We start from the raw sequence: 16665 nt of genomic DNA, 5'->3' as shown, positions 1-16665 counted from the left end.
TCACGAGCCTCTTCATATTTAGCATCTCCTATAGCAAGTGGAGCTGATCCTCGTCCATGACTTACATTTTAGCTAAAAACTGGAACACTCTACAGGCCACATCAAAAACTCTGCATGTCAGTACTCTGCTTTTCTTCATCCTACCTTCTCTCTGCATAACAATACCTAGCTGCTTCATTTCATTTTATTGTAGTCACAGTTCTTCCTCGACTTTAAGCTGCACAAGTATTTCTAGCTTTTAGATGTATATTGTTCGTTGCAATTGCAATGCAATTGTTTTGCACATGAAGTATCTTTCTCGGACGGCAAAAACAAAAAAGTTCGCAATCAGAAACATGCAAATGCACTTAGCATTCATTTGTGCATGTAAAACCATTTTTTAAGATACGTAAGGTCGCTTGCAAACTTATTTTACAACTTATGCTTATCCTAGTCTGCCAGTAGGTGCTGATGGCAAGAAGGTTTATTTTACAACTTATGGACCAATTGTCTCTGATAGGAATTGGACATTACAATTTGAATCAACGAACTCAAAATAATAATAATAATAATAATAATAATAACTACTGGAACAGATGAATCTAATGAACAAAAAGATTTAAGATGACGGGAACCTTTTAAATGTCCTTAAACACTGTCACACAGTGTAGTGATGGTTGCCGGCCTCAATGTCTAGGCCTCTAAGTCTGGCAAACGATTCCAACCTTCCTTTCAATGTATGCAGCTCCCTCAGCCTGCACAAAGTCATCAATAAAATATATCAGCAAATTTGGAAAGTGTTGCCATTAGAGTGATACTTAGGCTGCAATTTGGCATGGTGAATTACGAATCAAAAACAGAAAAAAAAACTATAAAAGCATCCTTTACTGGCAGACAATAACTAAACAAGTAGGAAACTTTAATTATGCTTCATAAAGGGCCAGCATTTACTACAAACAACCTTGAAATCTCTGCACGCCTTTTAGCTTCTTCAGCCATTTGATTAATGTCCCTGAAGGTGGCCCACTCTGAAAACATTCTTGGTTCTGCAGGCTGAAGGCCATGCAGTGTTCGTTGCTCACGGGCCCATGCAGCCTCCCGAGCTTCCCGCCCAAAATCTTTCTGGCTCGTAAATGCCATCTGAGGAGATTAGTAAATCATGACATGAGATGAAAAAGGCATGAGAACATATTTAAATAAAAAAAAGGAGGCACAAAGAAGAAGGCTTTTTTTGTGTGCGTGTGCGCATGTCTAAATCAACATCTCAGCCAAGATCTGAGCTATACCGTTATCAGGGCACCAATCATTCAACATTAAGAAGATCTCGGCCCTTAATTGTCTCAGCCAATATAAACTGATATTTTCCAGGATATAAGCCAATACGATATCAACATATCGGGCGAAATTTTCTAATCTCTCTTTCACAATCTTAAGTGAACATTTTAATAATCAAGTACTAAAATTAATGGCCTAAAATGGTAATTAATGTTGACTATATTAAATATGTCGATATTAGAATATTTCAGTCCCGATAATATCAGCCAATATCTCGGTAAATCTTTGCTCTTTCCGTAAATACTCAACTTACCATCTTGGTAGATATAAACCAAAATCTTGGCTCATATCAATATGGACCATCACCCAGATGGCAAAGACATCAAGTTTTATTAACCATGGTAAAACATCTCGCTTTGAATCAAAGGGCTCTTAAGAAGTTTCATAAATATGTCATTATTACGGCAAGTATGAATTTGGAGTTGAGATCTACGGACCCTCTTGTCTAGAACCAGATTCCAGGCTTTTCCACTGAGTGCATATCGTACACCAAGTTTGACTGGATCAAGAAGCAAGTAGATAATGATGTTGTAAAGCCAAATAACCCCTGTCCAATGCCATCCGATACCTTTGATTCCAGCAAATTTCCAATTTGCATGGGCAGCTAGGATACTAGCAACCTGCAAAGATAAATGAGAAGTCAGCCTATAGAATTATTTGTATTCTTATAGAAGCTATAACACGATCATGATGTCAAAACGATGAAAAATATGTAAATTTAATTCTCCCTAGTTACGTGCACTGTCAGTTTAGGATCTTGATGCTAGATTTCTATTTCCTTTGAAGGTCCATTTCCCACCAGTATTGAAATGGTCATAAGAATCAGAGAAAATGTACAACTAGAAGTGGAAGCTTGGAGAATGGAGACCCTAAGAAAAAATTGAAGCATGCATGCATAAAATAATGAAGAGAGTTGATGGTTGGAAGGACGCCCAGCAATGGTTATTACAATATTACTAGGTCAGTGGAGGAAAGAACATAGTATAGCTTGACCACTTGCACCCTTTTCTTATGTGAAAATATTTAGATAATGCAAGAGGTGGATGTGTGTTTGCTAATGCTTCCTGGGACCACCAATGAGGTAGCATAATCTGTGAAGACAGGCCAGCGCATGAAAACTTCTGTTTAAGCAACTCTCCACCTTATATGGAGGCAATTTAACTAGTTAATTTGTCTTCACTGTTTTCAACTTCCCCCATTTACAGACTTCAATTCTTCTAATCAAATAACTCACCAGTTGAGCAATGACAAATGCAGCAACAAGAAGAAGGCCAGGTCGCTCCAAAAAAGACCAACCTCTGGAGCGTGTCACAAATATTAATGCCTGGCTAATGGTGCTCACTTGAAGGTACACCGCAGATGCCAACTTTTCTGTGTTGTCAAAGCGGACATCATTATTTGACATATTCAGTTTGTGTTTGTTGAAAGTCTTGACCTTGAAGATGTGCTGCAAAGTTACAATGAAAAATGTACAAGTGACCACACATGTGAAGTGCTGTGGGAGGAGACGCATATCAAAATTTACATACAACGTCAGCCTATTGTTAGTAGACCATAAAAAAAATGCATTCTTATCTTACATGTAAGATCTTAAATTTCTGACAACACCAGACAACAGTAATGCACCCTTTCAATAATTATGATCATTGGAGCCTAACAAAGATGGATGGAAGGTATAAGTAGTAGTAGAAATGAGCATACTAGTAATTTATACCCAGTTAACTATTAATAAAAGATGAAGTCAGAAACAGAATAATAAATATAAATCTATTAATCCTCAGAATTTAGTTTTTCCAGACTATATAAATCAAGACTGTAGGTACGAGAAACAAAAGGTTTCCTGCCCAATGAAAATAATGAGACCTGTCCTATGCAAGAGCACCATTAAATATACTTGGCATTCACTTCCCTCCACAACATCATTAGCCTCTACTTCCCTCACGAATAGAAAGTATTGCCTTACAGGAAATTTTTTATGAAAATCATTCAAGAACATGGAAGCTTGCAAGTCTTTTCTTTTACAGGCAATTGGTAACAATCACCCCAAGTTACACATTAGTTCATGTGTGAAAATATCCTATATGATTCAAAAGGGTGTCATGATCCTATATTATACCAGCTACTGCAATGAGGAACAGAATAGTGTAATACCACAAAAAATTCAGTCTCATAAGCTGCCCAGAAAAATATAACAGTGGTGAGAGCCAGATAAGCACCAATGACCACTCCAGTTGCAAATATTTCAGAAAGTTTCCAACTATCAGGAAGTGGAGATGGCTTGACACGGTCCTTGGATATAGTCATGATTGTACCTGAATATGAGATGCATGAACAATAATAAAACAAAACAGAAAGAATAGAGGTAAAAATATTTTGACATGAATAAAAAAGAATTTAGTGAGGCAGTTCGAGTGAGGATGTTGATTCTAACCATCATTAAGAAATGCAATCACAAGGACCATGAATGGAGGAAAGTTAAAACGCCAGAAGACATTCAGCAACATAAAGCCAAGCTGTTACAGAAGAATCAATCATATCAAGGAGAAATAATAGTCTAATATAGGAAAAGAATGCGCTTTGATAGCGCATGCAAACTTGCTATAACCCTCCACTATTGTCTACATCCATAATTCCCCATATGACCTATAACGCTTTCTCTTATGGGTGCACTCAAGTTGGTCACATCAGACTCAAATATGATGCAGACCCTTACCAATTGGGACAAAGGATTCAGGTTTTGGGCCCAGGCTTGACCCAAATGTGAATCTGGTCTGGTTTCAACCTAATGTGTAATAGATTCTTTTTTTCCTGAGGCCTTTTTTCTTGATTCGAATTTGCTTTGATTGTCTCATACCCACCCAGTCCATGATAACAACAACAGGTCAATATTTGGACGAGAACTTTTCCATGGATTCAAGTACGGGTTGGGATCAACTTCTACATTTCAATATGCTGTAAACCTCATTTTAAAATCCATAACATGAACAATTGAATGTGTATTTTCATTGACCAGATGACTGACTTCAGATCTCTTAATATTATGCATCAGTTATGTAATATATAAGGTTAGCATTTTTTTGTTAAAGAAAATAAATAATGCAAGAAAATTAGCAATAACAGGGAGCGCATCATAGTGTAAAGCTAATCAAAGTTGTCCTTGAACTTAATCTTGATCATCCATACACACGATGTATGCCTTTACCTTCTTTTTCCCATGGATCTCTACCTCCAGTTCTCTGATGCGACCACTGTTCTTGAGTTGATCTCACATGTGCATTGCAAATGTCTAATATTAGCTTGATTAGTATCAGAAGAACTGTGAAAGAATTCTAAGACATTTATCTGAGTGGTTGTCTTCACCATGACAATCTGCAACATAAATTACCTACCACAACCAAATTAACATTATAGAAACCTATCGACCTTTGTATCACACATCTCATATTCCCCAATTTCATGTGCATTTGCACATGCCCTTTAGTAAAAGAATTTTTATGTGCACCCATCTGCCTATCGACCTTTTATCAAATTATTCTACCCTTCTACAGTACCATAAACATGCTATAACGATATTAAAAATACAGGAAAGCTAGAGAAATTTACTAGTTGAGCAAAACAGAAAAACATAGCTTGCAGCTTACCACAATACGTATAGTTATTGACACAGCATATATCTGCATGACGAGAAAGAAAGTACAGTCATCAGTTTCTACAAATTAACAATCCATATGCACATCTAATTTTTAAACTAGGTAGAAAAGGTGGTTATGTACAAACAAGTACTGATGAAGTTTTCTTGCAAGAAATCATGATCCCAACAAATTCAGGACATGTGATTGGAGTTACTGATGTGAAATTTATAAAACAAAAATTCAAAGATAAAATTTTAGCACTGTGAGTCTGTGACCAATCACAATGATGTACAACAGAACTACAACGTAAAATGCATATAAAAGTATCAATAACTGCAAGGAACTAAGATTAACATTGGCTGATTGTATATTATCTGATGAAAGCAAATGCTAATTCATGCTACTTTCCAGTTGTTATAATTATTTTAATTTCTTGAGATTTTTCATTGAGTGAATTTCAATTTCATAAAAGGATGACCATCATAGATTGCAATGCAGCATATCAATGTCACAGTTGCCAGAACCACAAACAAAAAAAATTACAGAAAAAAAGGGGCTGGAAGCACATATGGTGGCCTCTAAGTACTACTGCACATCAGAGAGCATACAGGGTGAAACACATAATTACCGTATAGTTTTTCATTCTCTGGAAAATTGCACGGCTAGTTAAGACAGCACTGATAATCACACTCAATCCAGGCTCTGTAAGAACTATGTCAGAGGCGCTCCGAGCAGCATCTGTTGCATCTGCCACTGCAATTCCTACGTCCGCCTTTTTCAATGCAGGTGCATCATTGACTCCATCTCCAGTCATCCCACAAATATGCTTTCTGGCTTGCAGTCGCTTCACAATTTCATACTTGTGCTCTGCGGACAATAAAATCAGAAAAACATATGAAAGATTCAAAATTGTTACCAATTAAAAACAGAGTTTACCTGGGAACACCCCAGCAAAACCATCTGCCTTCTCAATTAGCTCATCAACCGGTAATACTGCAATTTCTCCATCCTTGGTCTCACCCAATAAAGATGAAGATGGGTACATGTTTGTGCCCATTCCCAGTCTCCGCCCAGTTTCCTTAGCAATTGCCAATTGATCACCTAAAAGTTTGAAAGGAAGTCAAAATAGTAAAAGAACCAGAAACAAATAGTTGCGAAAGTTAATTTTTTTAATGACTTGGCATTGAGCTCCAAACTTAAATGACATGATTCCGTGGAGACACAAGGGGCAGCATATGTAAATTTCAGAACTCCTACATGATGTCTGCTTTTGTCTCTGCTTATGGACAATCTGCTGGGCATCTTATTTCATAAATTACAGAATATTATTTTTGAAACTCTATTGCAACAACAGAAGCAGAAGCATACAAGTAGACAGGGGGGACAAGAAGTGTACTACTCAGCCATTATGGCTGCAATTCAACTAGACAATTCTAACTGATAGTCATAAAATCATTCCAACATATTTTCATAATTATCAGAAACTAACAATAGTTACACCATAAGACAAGATAAATAAAATTTAAACTTATTCTGAAAATTTTAGTTTTCACTCGCAACTATCAAATAATAGAATTTGAAGATTACTAATAGGCATTGTCGATGGTTGGGAAAAGGCTTGGTGGTTATGGTTATGGTGTATAGACTATGAATATCTTATGCAATATATTAATATGTCAATTCTAGAACCAACACATGCAAATCATAACTTGAAAATCACAGGTCTTCTCCACAGAGGTAAACACCTGTAATCATCTTGACACTCACTCCAAGGTTCAGCGCTCTGCGAATTGTTTCAGCACTATCATGACGAGGAGGATCAAACAGAGGAAGAAGGCCAATGAATTCCCAGGGCTCTCCTGGACTGTCTTTACTACCAGCAGGCACTTCCTGCATAAAAATGAGAACCAATTAGCTAGGGCATTATTTATGGTTGGAAAGAAATACTACAAATAAAGCTTAAATGAAATGAACATGAGAAGCTAAATTACCTGAAAGGCAACAGCAAGCGACCGGAGCCCTCTATCTGCAAATTTGTCAATAATTTCATGCACTTTTCTTTCAATATCTGCCTTGTTCCATGCAAGATTGAGAATCTACAAGAAAAATGAAAAAGTTTTAGCAGCGCTCGCAGGAATTAATATGCATTTTTTATTGAGTTATCTTCTGCAAACTAGTTTGTACTTGAGAATATACAGCCACCTATCATTCTGAGCCCAGTCAGACCCACTGAAAAGGCCTCTGAATCACCATGCTAAGGATTCAAATATTCAAATGTTTGACCAGGCTCAAGCCTCCTTTCACATCCAAAGAGACTTCAGTCTGGGTAAGGGCCACTCTTGGCCAACTAGAAAGATGAATGTAGTATTAATTTCAAATCCATCCAAATTATCACCATAATTGAATCCTTTTCCCATCAAAACAGAGCAAAATCTATGTGGATAAGGCTTCATAGAAGGATTGAGCAAATTTTTGTGACCATTTATTGATATGATATCAACCCTCTAGGAATTGGTATTGAATTTGTGGCTAAGGCAAGAGAACAGACTGTCCTACAATCAAAAAGGCCAGCTGGTGGGTAGGAAGACCCCCTTTATTAGTCATATAAGCTCATGCACGAAGGAACTGTCCACAAATTCCATGCGCTTGGACATGGTCTAGATAAAGAGAAAATATTACAAGGTTTGTATAAGAAAGGGGACAAAAAGCCAACAGAATGAAACATGATCTCATGTGGCAAAATTAATGTACTGAAACAATAAAATAATAAATTACAAGCTGTTCATTTCAACTACAAGACATGCCTTGGTAACAAATATTTATATTTCCATGAACCATACTGGAAACAACTATGCATCCTAACATCTGACAATATCAAGCATATGCATGTCTATCTCACTTCCTCTATCTCTCCTCTTTCATACCACCTCCAAGACAAGCGACAAAAATCTCTGAAATCATTGGAAGTTTCTCCATAGTTCTAATTATTTTTTAATGAACTTCCATTTTTGCTGATTTTAAATTAAAAAATTTGTTTTTATGAGTTCCCTCTTATCAACTTAATAAAAAAAAAATAGTTTTTACCTGTAAATTGCAGGCTAACCATGGGAGTAGTGTAGCTATGGCAGTGCATCACCAATTAAATTGTCAGTTTAGTCAAACTAGATCGATCTTCAGTTTGACCAATAGGTAAAATTAAATCATTGATTGACTATAATAGTCATCCAATTAATTAAGTCTTGACAGATCAACTTGCTTTAATACAGCATCAGTGTGGTTGTCCACTTTTACCTTACAGAGGAAACCTACTGAAAATCTTATTACATGTATTTTCTACTGCCTTTTTAAATTGGATAACCGAAAGCTCCTTATTTTCTGATACTGAGACTAAATGGTGCTGTGCATGTATTCGTATACAAACAGATATTATATGTCCAATCAGAAAGATCTGAATTTTATATGCAGCGGTTTATCCTGCAGTGCTATCATATTAATATTAAAAGTCAAGAGAATGTATACCTGCTCTGGTGCACCTTTGCTCACCCTATGCATTTTACCAGCAGCATCCAAGTATGTAAGAGCCGTTCTCTTGTCAGTAGGGTTGAATGGAAGGAAGTGAACCTCACGAATACCCGCACGTGCCTTCAATAAATGTAAAACAAGTTCTAACAAAAGTTTGCAGAGGAAAGGTAAAAAACATTTCAAAAATATGTGAACAGCAGAAAAAAGGTCAAGAGCTTGTAGACAGCTAGTACTCAATCAGATTAGCCATATTGCATATAAAAGGAATTTTTTAATGTAAATGGTATTAGCACACATGCACATTATTTTTATTTTCCCAGAATATCCATCTTACACAAAAGATTAATACTGGGGGTGATCGGAAGAAAAAAATGCCCAAGCACATTACACTGCATCACTACTTTATATATAGAAGATATTCAGGTCCCCTACCAGGGAAAAAGAAACAAATCTACTGCTTTCATGATAGACTGTCCAGCAACTGAATGTCATAAGGTGCAAACATGACTGTCTTGCGATAAGTTTATGGAGAATTGACTCTGTTACCTCTCTTGGGTCTGATAACATAGAAACAATTGCAGAATCAATAGCATCTTGGTTCTCCAGTCTTGAAGCCCTTGCAGCCATCAAGACAACTTGATCCATGTCAACACCCTTGGTGATAACCTGCAGTGACATTTATGAGTTGACATGTGCTTCATACATACATAAATACATATAAACATACATACACACATACATACATATGGCCTGAAAGTTAAGAATTCTCCCTCTTAATACTTAAAAGACAATCAGAAATGACATAAAAGTTAAGCCGTAGGTCGGATCATTTATTAGTTGTAAAAATATATGTTAATTTCCAAAGAATTATCTAAATATTGCTGAAGCTGTCTTTTATCAAAGAGAATTCTTTTCATATTTTGAACAAGATTATGCAAATATATGCAGAAGTATATGTTATTGATGCATAAAAAGTATACCTCAATCATATTCTTGTCAACTGTGAGCTTGTTGAGAGTTAGAGTTCCTGTTTTATCACTACATAGAACGTCCATTCCAGCCATTTCTTCAATAGCAGTCATTCTTTTTGTTATGGCACCCTGCAAAACGGAAGTAGGATAATTATGCTGAATGCTCAAATACCAGCAATCAGATGGAGAGGTTAGATTTGGCTTATTTAAGCAATAATAGTGCTAGGACATTCAAAATTCAATGGTGCACAGACCTGCTGGGACAACCGATGTGATCCAATGGCCATTGTAACAGAAAGAACTGTGGGCATGGCAATTGGAATCCCGCCAATGAGTAGCACTAGAAGATTATCAATGACAGTTCGATATTTGTCCCCATGAATACCGTACATCACAATTATATCGATGACCATTCCAACAGCTATTGAGCAGATACAAAAGTTCCCTATTGCAGTCAAAACCTGAAAAACATCAAACAATGGTTAATCTCTCGGAAGTACATGTTGATTAACAATGTTGCTTACGGTACAGTATTATTGATGCACCACTATAAATCCCAAATGAATTTAAAATTAAGGGTTAAGAATATGTTGCAAATGGAATACTCTACAAGTTGATTAGTTCATACCAACATTACCGATATCAGATCCAATCAAGCAAAACTTACAAAAGCAATATAGTTTCTAGAAACCTGACCTTTTGAAAATGGCCAACATGAGTAGTTGATTCTACAAGATGAGCTGCTTTCCCAAAGAATGTATGAACTCCAGTGGCAATTACAACTGCTTCTATTTCACCTTGCTTGCACGTCGAACCGGAGTATACTCCATCACCAGGGTTCTTAGTCACCGGTAGCGATTCTCCCGTAAGAGCAGACTGAAAAATTTATGTATTTCACTTTGTTAAATAATTAATCTCAGATCATAAAGTCACCACTCACCAGTTTACCTTCGTAAGCTAAAAACAAGACATGGCAATCTACATTGTCAACAACCGAACTGGTCACTCTTTTAAAATCAAATAGATGCATCCCATAATCCAGCCACATGCTTAAAGATCCACAAATAACCCAGTCACTTTAATGTTCATACTTAAAGGTTGTTTCGGTCAAATTTCACTGAATGAATGAACGATACTTCATTCTTGTGGAAACATTAAGGTTGCAGCATTGTGACCTAGAGGTCATGGGTTCAAAGTATGGAAACAACCTCTCAACATGAGAGGCAGAGCAACGTACATCTGACCCTCTCCAGACCCAAAAATACAGGAGACTCATGCATCAAAGCACCTTTTTTAGTAACGTCATGTTAATCAATTAATTGTTACTTTGTCCTCTATCAATGTGACTTACGATCTTCCAAGTTAAATATTCATTTCTAATTCATTATCAGTTTTCAAGAAAAAGTTATGGTAACTGACTGATTATTATTAATGAAGACCAAAATGGAACGCAACCATGTACCTGATCAATTTTCAGAGGATCTCCCTCCAGAAGACGTGCATCAGCAGGAATAATGTCGCCAAGTTTAATGCTGATTATATCACCTGGAACTAACACCGATGCATCCTCCTCACTCCATTTCTCATTACGTAAAACCTAAGGAATTCTGTAAAAGGTCAGCACAAAACATTGCTTCATATATGTATTTTTGTATGTAAATATATGTGTGTATACATATATATGCGTGTATGCATATGTACATATATGTCTATTCATCTGCCCAAGCACGTGCTTGCTGCATAAAAAAATACCTTTGCCTTTGGCGCCAACCGAGCCATAAGAGCAGCAGCTGCATTGCCAGCATTATTTTCCTCCATAAAACTAATGGTAGAATTAATAAGAAGTAAAGTCACAACGCCAATGAAATCATGGTAATCAATTTCCTTTTTCTGCAAGAAATCCATATCAGCGCATGAAACGATGATAATAAGCACTATGGCACAATTTAAGAATCCTTTATCAGATTGAACAAATAAGAAAATGTCAACTTTCAAATATCAAATTTAAGTCACTCAATAACCAATTATTCTTTGGTTAAGTTTAAAAAAAGGGGAAAACATGTTGCTTGATGACGTCTTAAAATTTACTTTTTCAAAAAATCTATTGGTGGAACAGGTGCTTTAGCCATCATTGCCATCATACCATACCATGGGCAGACTTTGATTGGCTTAGGCATACTAGTCCATCATTTGAATGCCATTGTCATTGTACGATCATGAGCATTGGCCAAATAGTCCATCATTTGAATGATACTATGCAAGGTTCGCCATGCAACCTTGAACCGCCTAGTTCAGGGCATGCCGTACCGTACCGAGGGCGGAACGGCATAGTTCCACCTCTTCGTTCAAGATACCTACAAGGGTAGGGAAGAGGGAGAATGGGAGAGAGGAAGAGGAAGAGAGAGAGAGACGGTGGAGGGAGGGAGAGGGAAAGGGAGGGAGCGGGAGAGGAAGGCAAATGGTTAGAGGATGTTGGTGGAGGGCCGAGAAGGAGCAGAAGAAGGGCTCCGCCCTTCGGTTCTCCTATTTCGTTCAAAATAAGGATCATGAAGGGGGGCCATTTTTTTTTTATTTTGAAGAAATTGAGTGAGGTCGACAACCCCCTTGTTGGTTTTGCTTAATTTCTTCAAAATAAAAAAAGGCATTGCCGACCTCACTTAATGTCTTCAAAATAAAAAATGGCCCCCCATCGGGATCCTTGTTTTGAGTGAAACAGAAAAATCGGAGGATGGAGCCCTTCTTCTGCCCTTAGGAAACAGGGGTCCCAGAGGGCAGAGCCTCTTTTCCACCCTCTGCACTCTTCCTCGACCCTCTGTTGGCCTCCTCCAGCCATCCGCCTTCCTACATCTCTCTCCCTCTCCCCTCTTTCTCTTTTTCTCCCTCCTATTCTCCCTCTCCCCTATCCTCTCCACTATATCAGTACAGATCCGACATGGAACGGCATGGGGGCATACCAAACCATGCTGCCAGGCAACCAGTACATGCCCCGATAACGATATTGTGATCCTTGACAATATGTTTCAGCGTAACTCTATCTGTATTTTTCTAAAAGCTTCTTTAGATAAAGATGAAAATAAAGAGTCGATCATGGAAAGCAATATTTAATTGGGAATTTGTTCTTTTCAAAAAAAATATAATGTGCCTTTACAGGTTGAGGTTTAGAAAGAAGAACAAAATATATAAGCATATATAGAAAGATTATGCAAAATAGTTCATAAGCTTGTGCATGAAAAGAGAGTAGAAAGAACTAATGAAGGTTATGCAGCCTAATTAATTGTCAATATCTTCTCAGTTAAATCTTTAGATCAATTTCTCAGCTTTGCACAAATACAGAAAATGAATGGGTCAAAAGATTAAATGATCAGACCTGCTATACTAGCTGAGGAGAAATTTTTATCATAAAAAAGAGTAATGAAAAATGAAAAAAGAAAAAGACATGGACCTTAAAAACATGATAGAGAGAGATAGAGAGAATTAGGCTAGGGTGCACTCAAGTGCATTTTGCCCCAAATGCTTCCCAATAGAAATCAATTATGTGCCTTTCAAAATGAAAATTGACACCATTGAACATGATCTATGGTGCATAAGCCTAGAAAACAAAAAACATGCAGTTTCACAATCTTTTTCTCATGCATCAAATCAATGAAACATGAACAACTTTAATGAAATGATGTCATGTCTTCATTTGATATATACTATAAAAGTATCCAAATCTGACAAAATTTAATATATATGTGTGTGTGCGCGCGCGCGCGTGTCTGTGTTTTAAAATATGTAGATCAAGATCAGTTGTTTGCATTTGCAAATTATATAGTGTATAACATACTTTAGCCCACTAGCTATATTGCTACCATTCATTTCAAGCTCGCTTGATGCATAAGCAAAAGACCTCTAAAATAGATGATTTTTAGTCTCTAGGCATTTTGCACACCATATATTATGATCAACGGCATTGATTTTCATTCTAAGAGGTGCACCATTGATTTCCACTTGAAAGCATTTGGGTCCAAATGCACTAGAGTGCTATCTATCTATACAATATTGTATATATATAAGTGCAGTCGTCCCGAGGCAGCAGGATGTATGGTATAGGGCCCCCCATTTCCACTTCTACAGTCAATGGCTTATTCGGCACTAATTTACAATTCATTCATTCTCGGGCATAGCTGTTCACGAAACGTGGCATGGGACATCACATGAGCAGTTCAAGACTTAAATTTTGTCGAGCTTTGCTTTAGTATAAAAGTAAGACATACATGAGAGAAAACAATTATTTAACTAGCCATAAAATTTCCTAATTAGCACATGTTCTTTTACATATTCAAAACACCAAAATTTAAAAGTTACCCTAGTTGATTTATGAATTCCTCACCTGTCCTCTTATATCTCTCCCTCCATGTGCAAGAGCAATGGCCATGATAGCTGCAGCTTCCATGACCCAAGATAATGGATTCCACATAAACCCCAAAAATTTGAGTATTTTACTTTCCTGCAAAATAATAGAAGAGAAAATTGAGGGGAAAAGGAAAGATATAAAGAACAACAGCTAAATGCAGAAGCTCGTGCTGCTACATCATTATATGCGATGCATGACCTTTTTCTCTTCAAGCTTGTTAAAACCAAATACAGCCAGCCGCTCTTGAACAGCTTCAGATGTTAGACCTTCTCTTGTGCACTTAAGGTTCTCAAAAACCTCTTCAATGGGAACATTTTCCTGAAAGAATTGTATTCCAATTTCAATAAATCATGAAATGTGAACAGCATATAGTTCATGCACTCATGATCTCAAAAAAATATAAATGAGGTGATTTTTTCAGCATTTTCATAAAGAATGTAGATATATCTACATCATTTCTTGAGATTTCTTCTTGTAAGCTATGAGATGAGATATAAGGTGCAGGGAAGGCATCGAAGGCATAAACCGAAGGAAGAGGTCAGCATTACTACTGCTCTACTAAAATTATAGAACCATGTCAGGGTTCAGTAAGATTATCATATATTGATCCTCTAAAAGGATAAGAATGGAATGTCTCTCAGAAGGGGTATAAAAATTGAAAGCCTCACCTATACAAACAACATAAGTAAGAAATAAGTAGAACTTGGAGAAATGGAGCCACATACAGTGAAGCAAGTCACCATCATGGTAAGTACTGAATTTTGAAACACATCACTAGCGTCACAAATTTTTATTACTTCTACTCAAGAAAGAACACCTTATCAGTAATAGAAATTATAGAACTAATAGATATAACGACGAAGGTGCCATCAAGTCTCGGATTTGTTTAGCAAGATGAGAATTAGCAAACAATATAGACTTGAAACACCCTATAATTATCTATGCCTACATACCAGATCAACAATTTCCTTGTTAATGGCTTCAAGTGCAGTTGATTTATCATCCATAGTTGCCCTCTGTTGGCTTCACCTGCCAGGCGATTCAAGATGAAACTATCGGCAGCGGCAACTCTCCTTGCAAACCTAACCAGAAGCAATCCAATATATTAATAGGACGCAAGAACGACTTGAAATATAAAATCCAAGGCTAAAAGATGGGACCATGAAAACCGAATGCTTTTAATGACGGAATTCTACCCAATTCCTCATCAAAAATTCCTTCTTCGCCCCAATGCACGATGAATTAGTATCTTTCCCAACAAACCATATATCCAAAACCTAAAAAAGAACATGAATACCTCCAGAAATGATGCAATCAATCTTCTTTCCTTTCTCCAAACACTAGATTCAAAATCCAAGTTCTCACCAAACAACCAATCCAGCATCCCAGCGAGCAAGGAAACAGAGGAAAAAACAAAGATTCTTTGGCGCCCACCGTCCCTTCTTGCTCCTCCTGTTCCACCAAGAAGTCGATAACGAAGGAGACGACCGAGACGAGGATTTAAAGCAGCAATGGTGAAAGGCGAGCCTTGGCATCGAATCGAGGAGGAAAAAAAAACAAGAAGAACAGATAGAAGACAGCGAAAGGAGAAGGACATTGTGATAGGGGAAAGGGCCATTTGGAAGAAGACGAAACCCTAGGCCTCTGGAGCTCCGTCCTCTCGAAGCCGATGGTGATAACGCCGTTTTGGTCTCTTCAAATCCGATCCTTTTTTTCCTTCAGTTTTTATACTCCGTTGCCACCAAGGAGGACGACGAAGACGGTTCCTCTGGTGATTCTGGTGATGCGTGTTTCTGTCGAACAGCAAACATGTTAGGAAGCTAATTGGGAGGGGACGAGTGTGAGAAACTTTTTTTTTTTTTGAGTTATTGAGTATGCTAGGGCGTTTGGTACGAAGTGATGAGGATCTTAAATCAGCTGCGCTCCTCAAATCCCACCCAAGCCAATGATACCCATCTTGGAGGTCGGGTATCCAAGATCACCCAGAACAATAATTTTGGACTAAAATTTGAAAATAAAATTATTCCTCAATCTAACAAAAAAAAAATACATCAATAAACCATTAATATAATATAATATTTTAAGATATATATATACATATTATATTTATAATATATGTTATATTATAATATATTATTAATTATATTATTATCATATTATTATTGAAAGATAAATTTAAATGATAATAAAAACTTTATATTTATATAATGAAAATGTTTAATATATTACTTCTATTTTTTTATTTTTTAATCAAAATAAATATTAGTTAAAAAATAGTATATTATAAATATCAATTAAAATATTAATTCCATAATAACAATTAATATATCTTTATATAATTAATAATTTATGGAATTAATAAGTATATTTTTATGCAATATATTATTATATATTAATATTGTATCGTGTATATATATATATATATATTTATATGATTAATAAATATATTTTATGAAATATATCGGACAATTTTAGTATTATATGATTAGTAATTTTGGATTTCCATAAAATACGAAACAGAATATTTGTAGATAATCGAAGGATCTTTATTCACTAAAACATAGTATATCGAACATGATGGTCTTAAATCATGAGAACTTAGAGCAACCCAGGATAAGGATCACTAAGATGACCAATTGGGTGGCCAAATGCTACCTTAAAGTTAAATTATTAGCTACCGTACGGTCTTAGCTGATTTTTTTAATAAGCATGAAGTGTTGGTAGGGATATAGAAAAATTATCATTTTGTTTCTGAAAAATTGCTAATAAGGGTGCCACCATACATCCTCTATTGTGGCATTTATGGGTAAGTACACATGAATCACGGTAT

At 36.4% G+C, this 16665-nt stretch overlaps 1 protein-coding gene across 1 annotated transcript; it reads right to left on the bottom strand.

Annotated features, from left to right (window-relative positions):
• Positions 1 to 324: 324 nt before the first annotated feature.
• Positions 325 to 15543, bottom strand: LOC103713587 (plasma membrane ATPase 1). The gene is made up of 22 exons (XM_008800569.3): positions 15133 to 15543; positions 14789 to 14917; positions 14034 to 14153; positions 13812 to 13928; positions 11192 to 11329; positions 10902 to 11036; positions 10136 to 10315; positions 9694 to 9900; positions 9449 to 9568; positions 9015 to 9134; positions 8466 to 8588; positions 6938 to 7042; positions 6692 to 6836; positions 5883 to 6047; positions 5575 to 5813; positions 4956 to 4988; positions 3746 to 3827; positions 3466 to 3626; positions 2549 to 2761; positions 1752 to 1934; positions 941 to 1119; positions 325 to 734 (listed from the first exon to the last, which is right to left on the bottom strand). The coding sequence occupies exons 2-22, from the start codon at positions 14840 to 14842 to the stop codon at positions 638 to 640; spliced, it is 2916 nt and encodes a 971-aa protein (XP_008798791.2). The 5' UTR covers positions 14843 to 14917; positions 15133 to 15543; the 3' UTR covers positions 325 to 637.
• Between the last annotated feature and the right edge of the window lie 1122 nt (positions 15544 to 16665).

The sequence above is a fragment of the Phoenix dactylifera genome, chromosome 2 (assembly GCF_009389715.1).
Source record: "Phoenix dactylifera cultivar Barhee BC4 chromosome 2, palm_55x_up_171113_PBpolish2nd_filt_p, whole genome shotgun sequence".
In the NCBI taxonomy this organism is placed as follows: Eukaryota; Viridiplantae; Streptophyta; class Magnoliopsida; order Arecales; family Arecaceae; genus Phoenix; species Phoenix dactylifera.
This window is presented reverse-complemented; position numbering and strand designations above follow the sequence as displayed.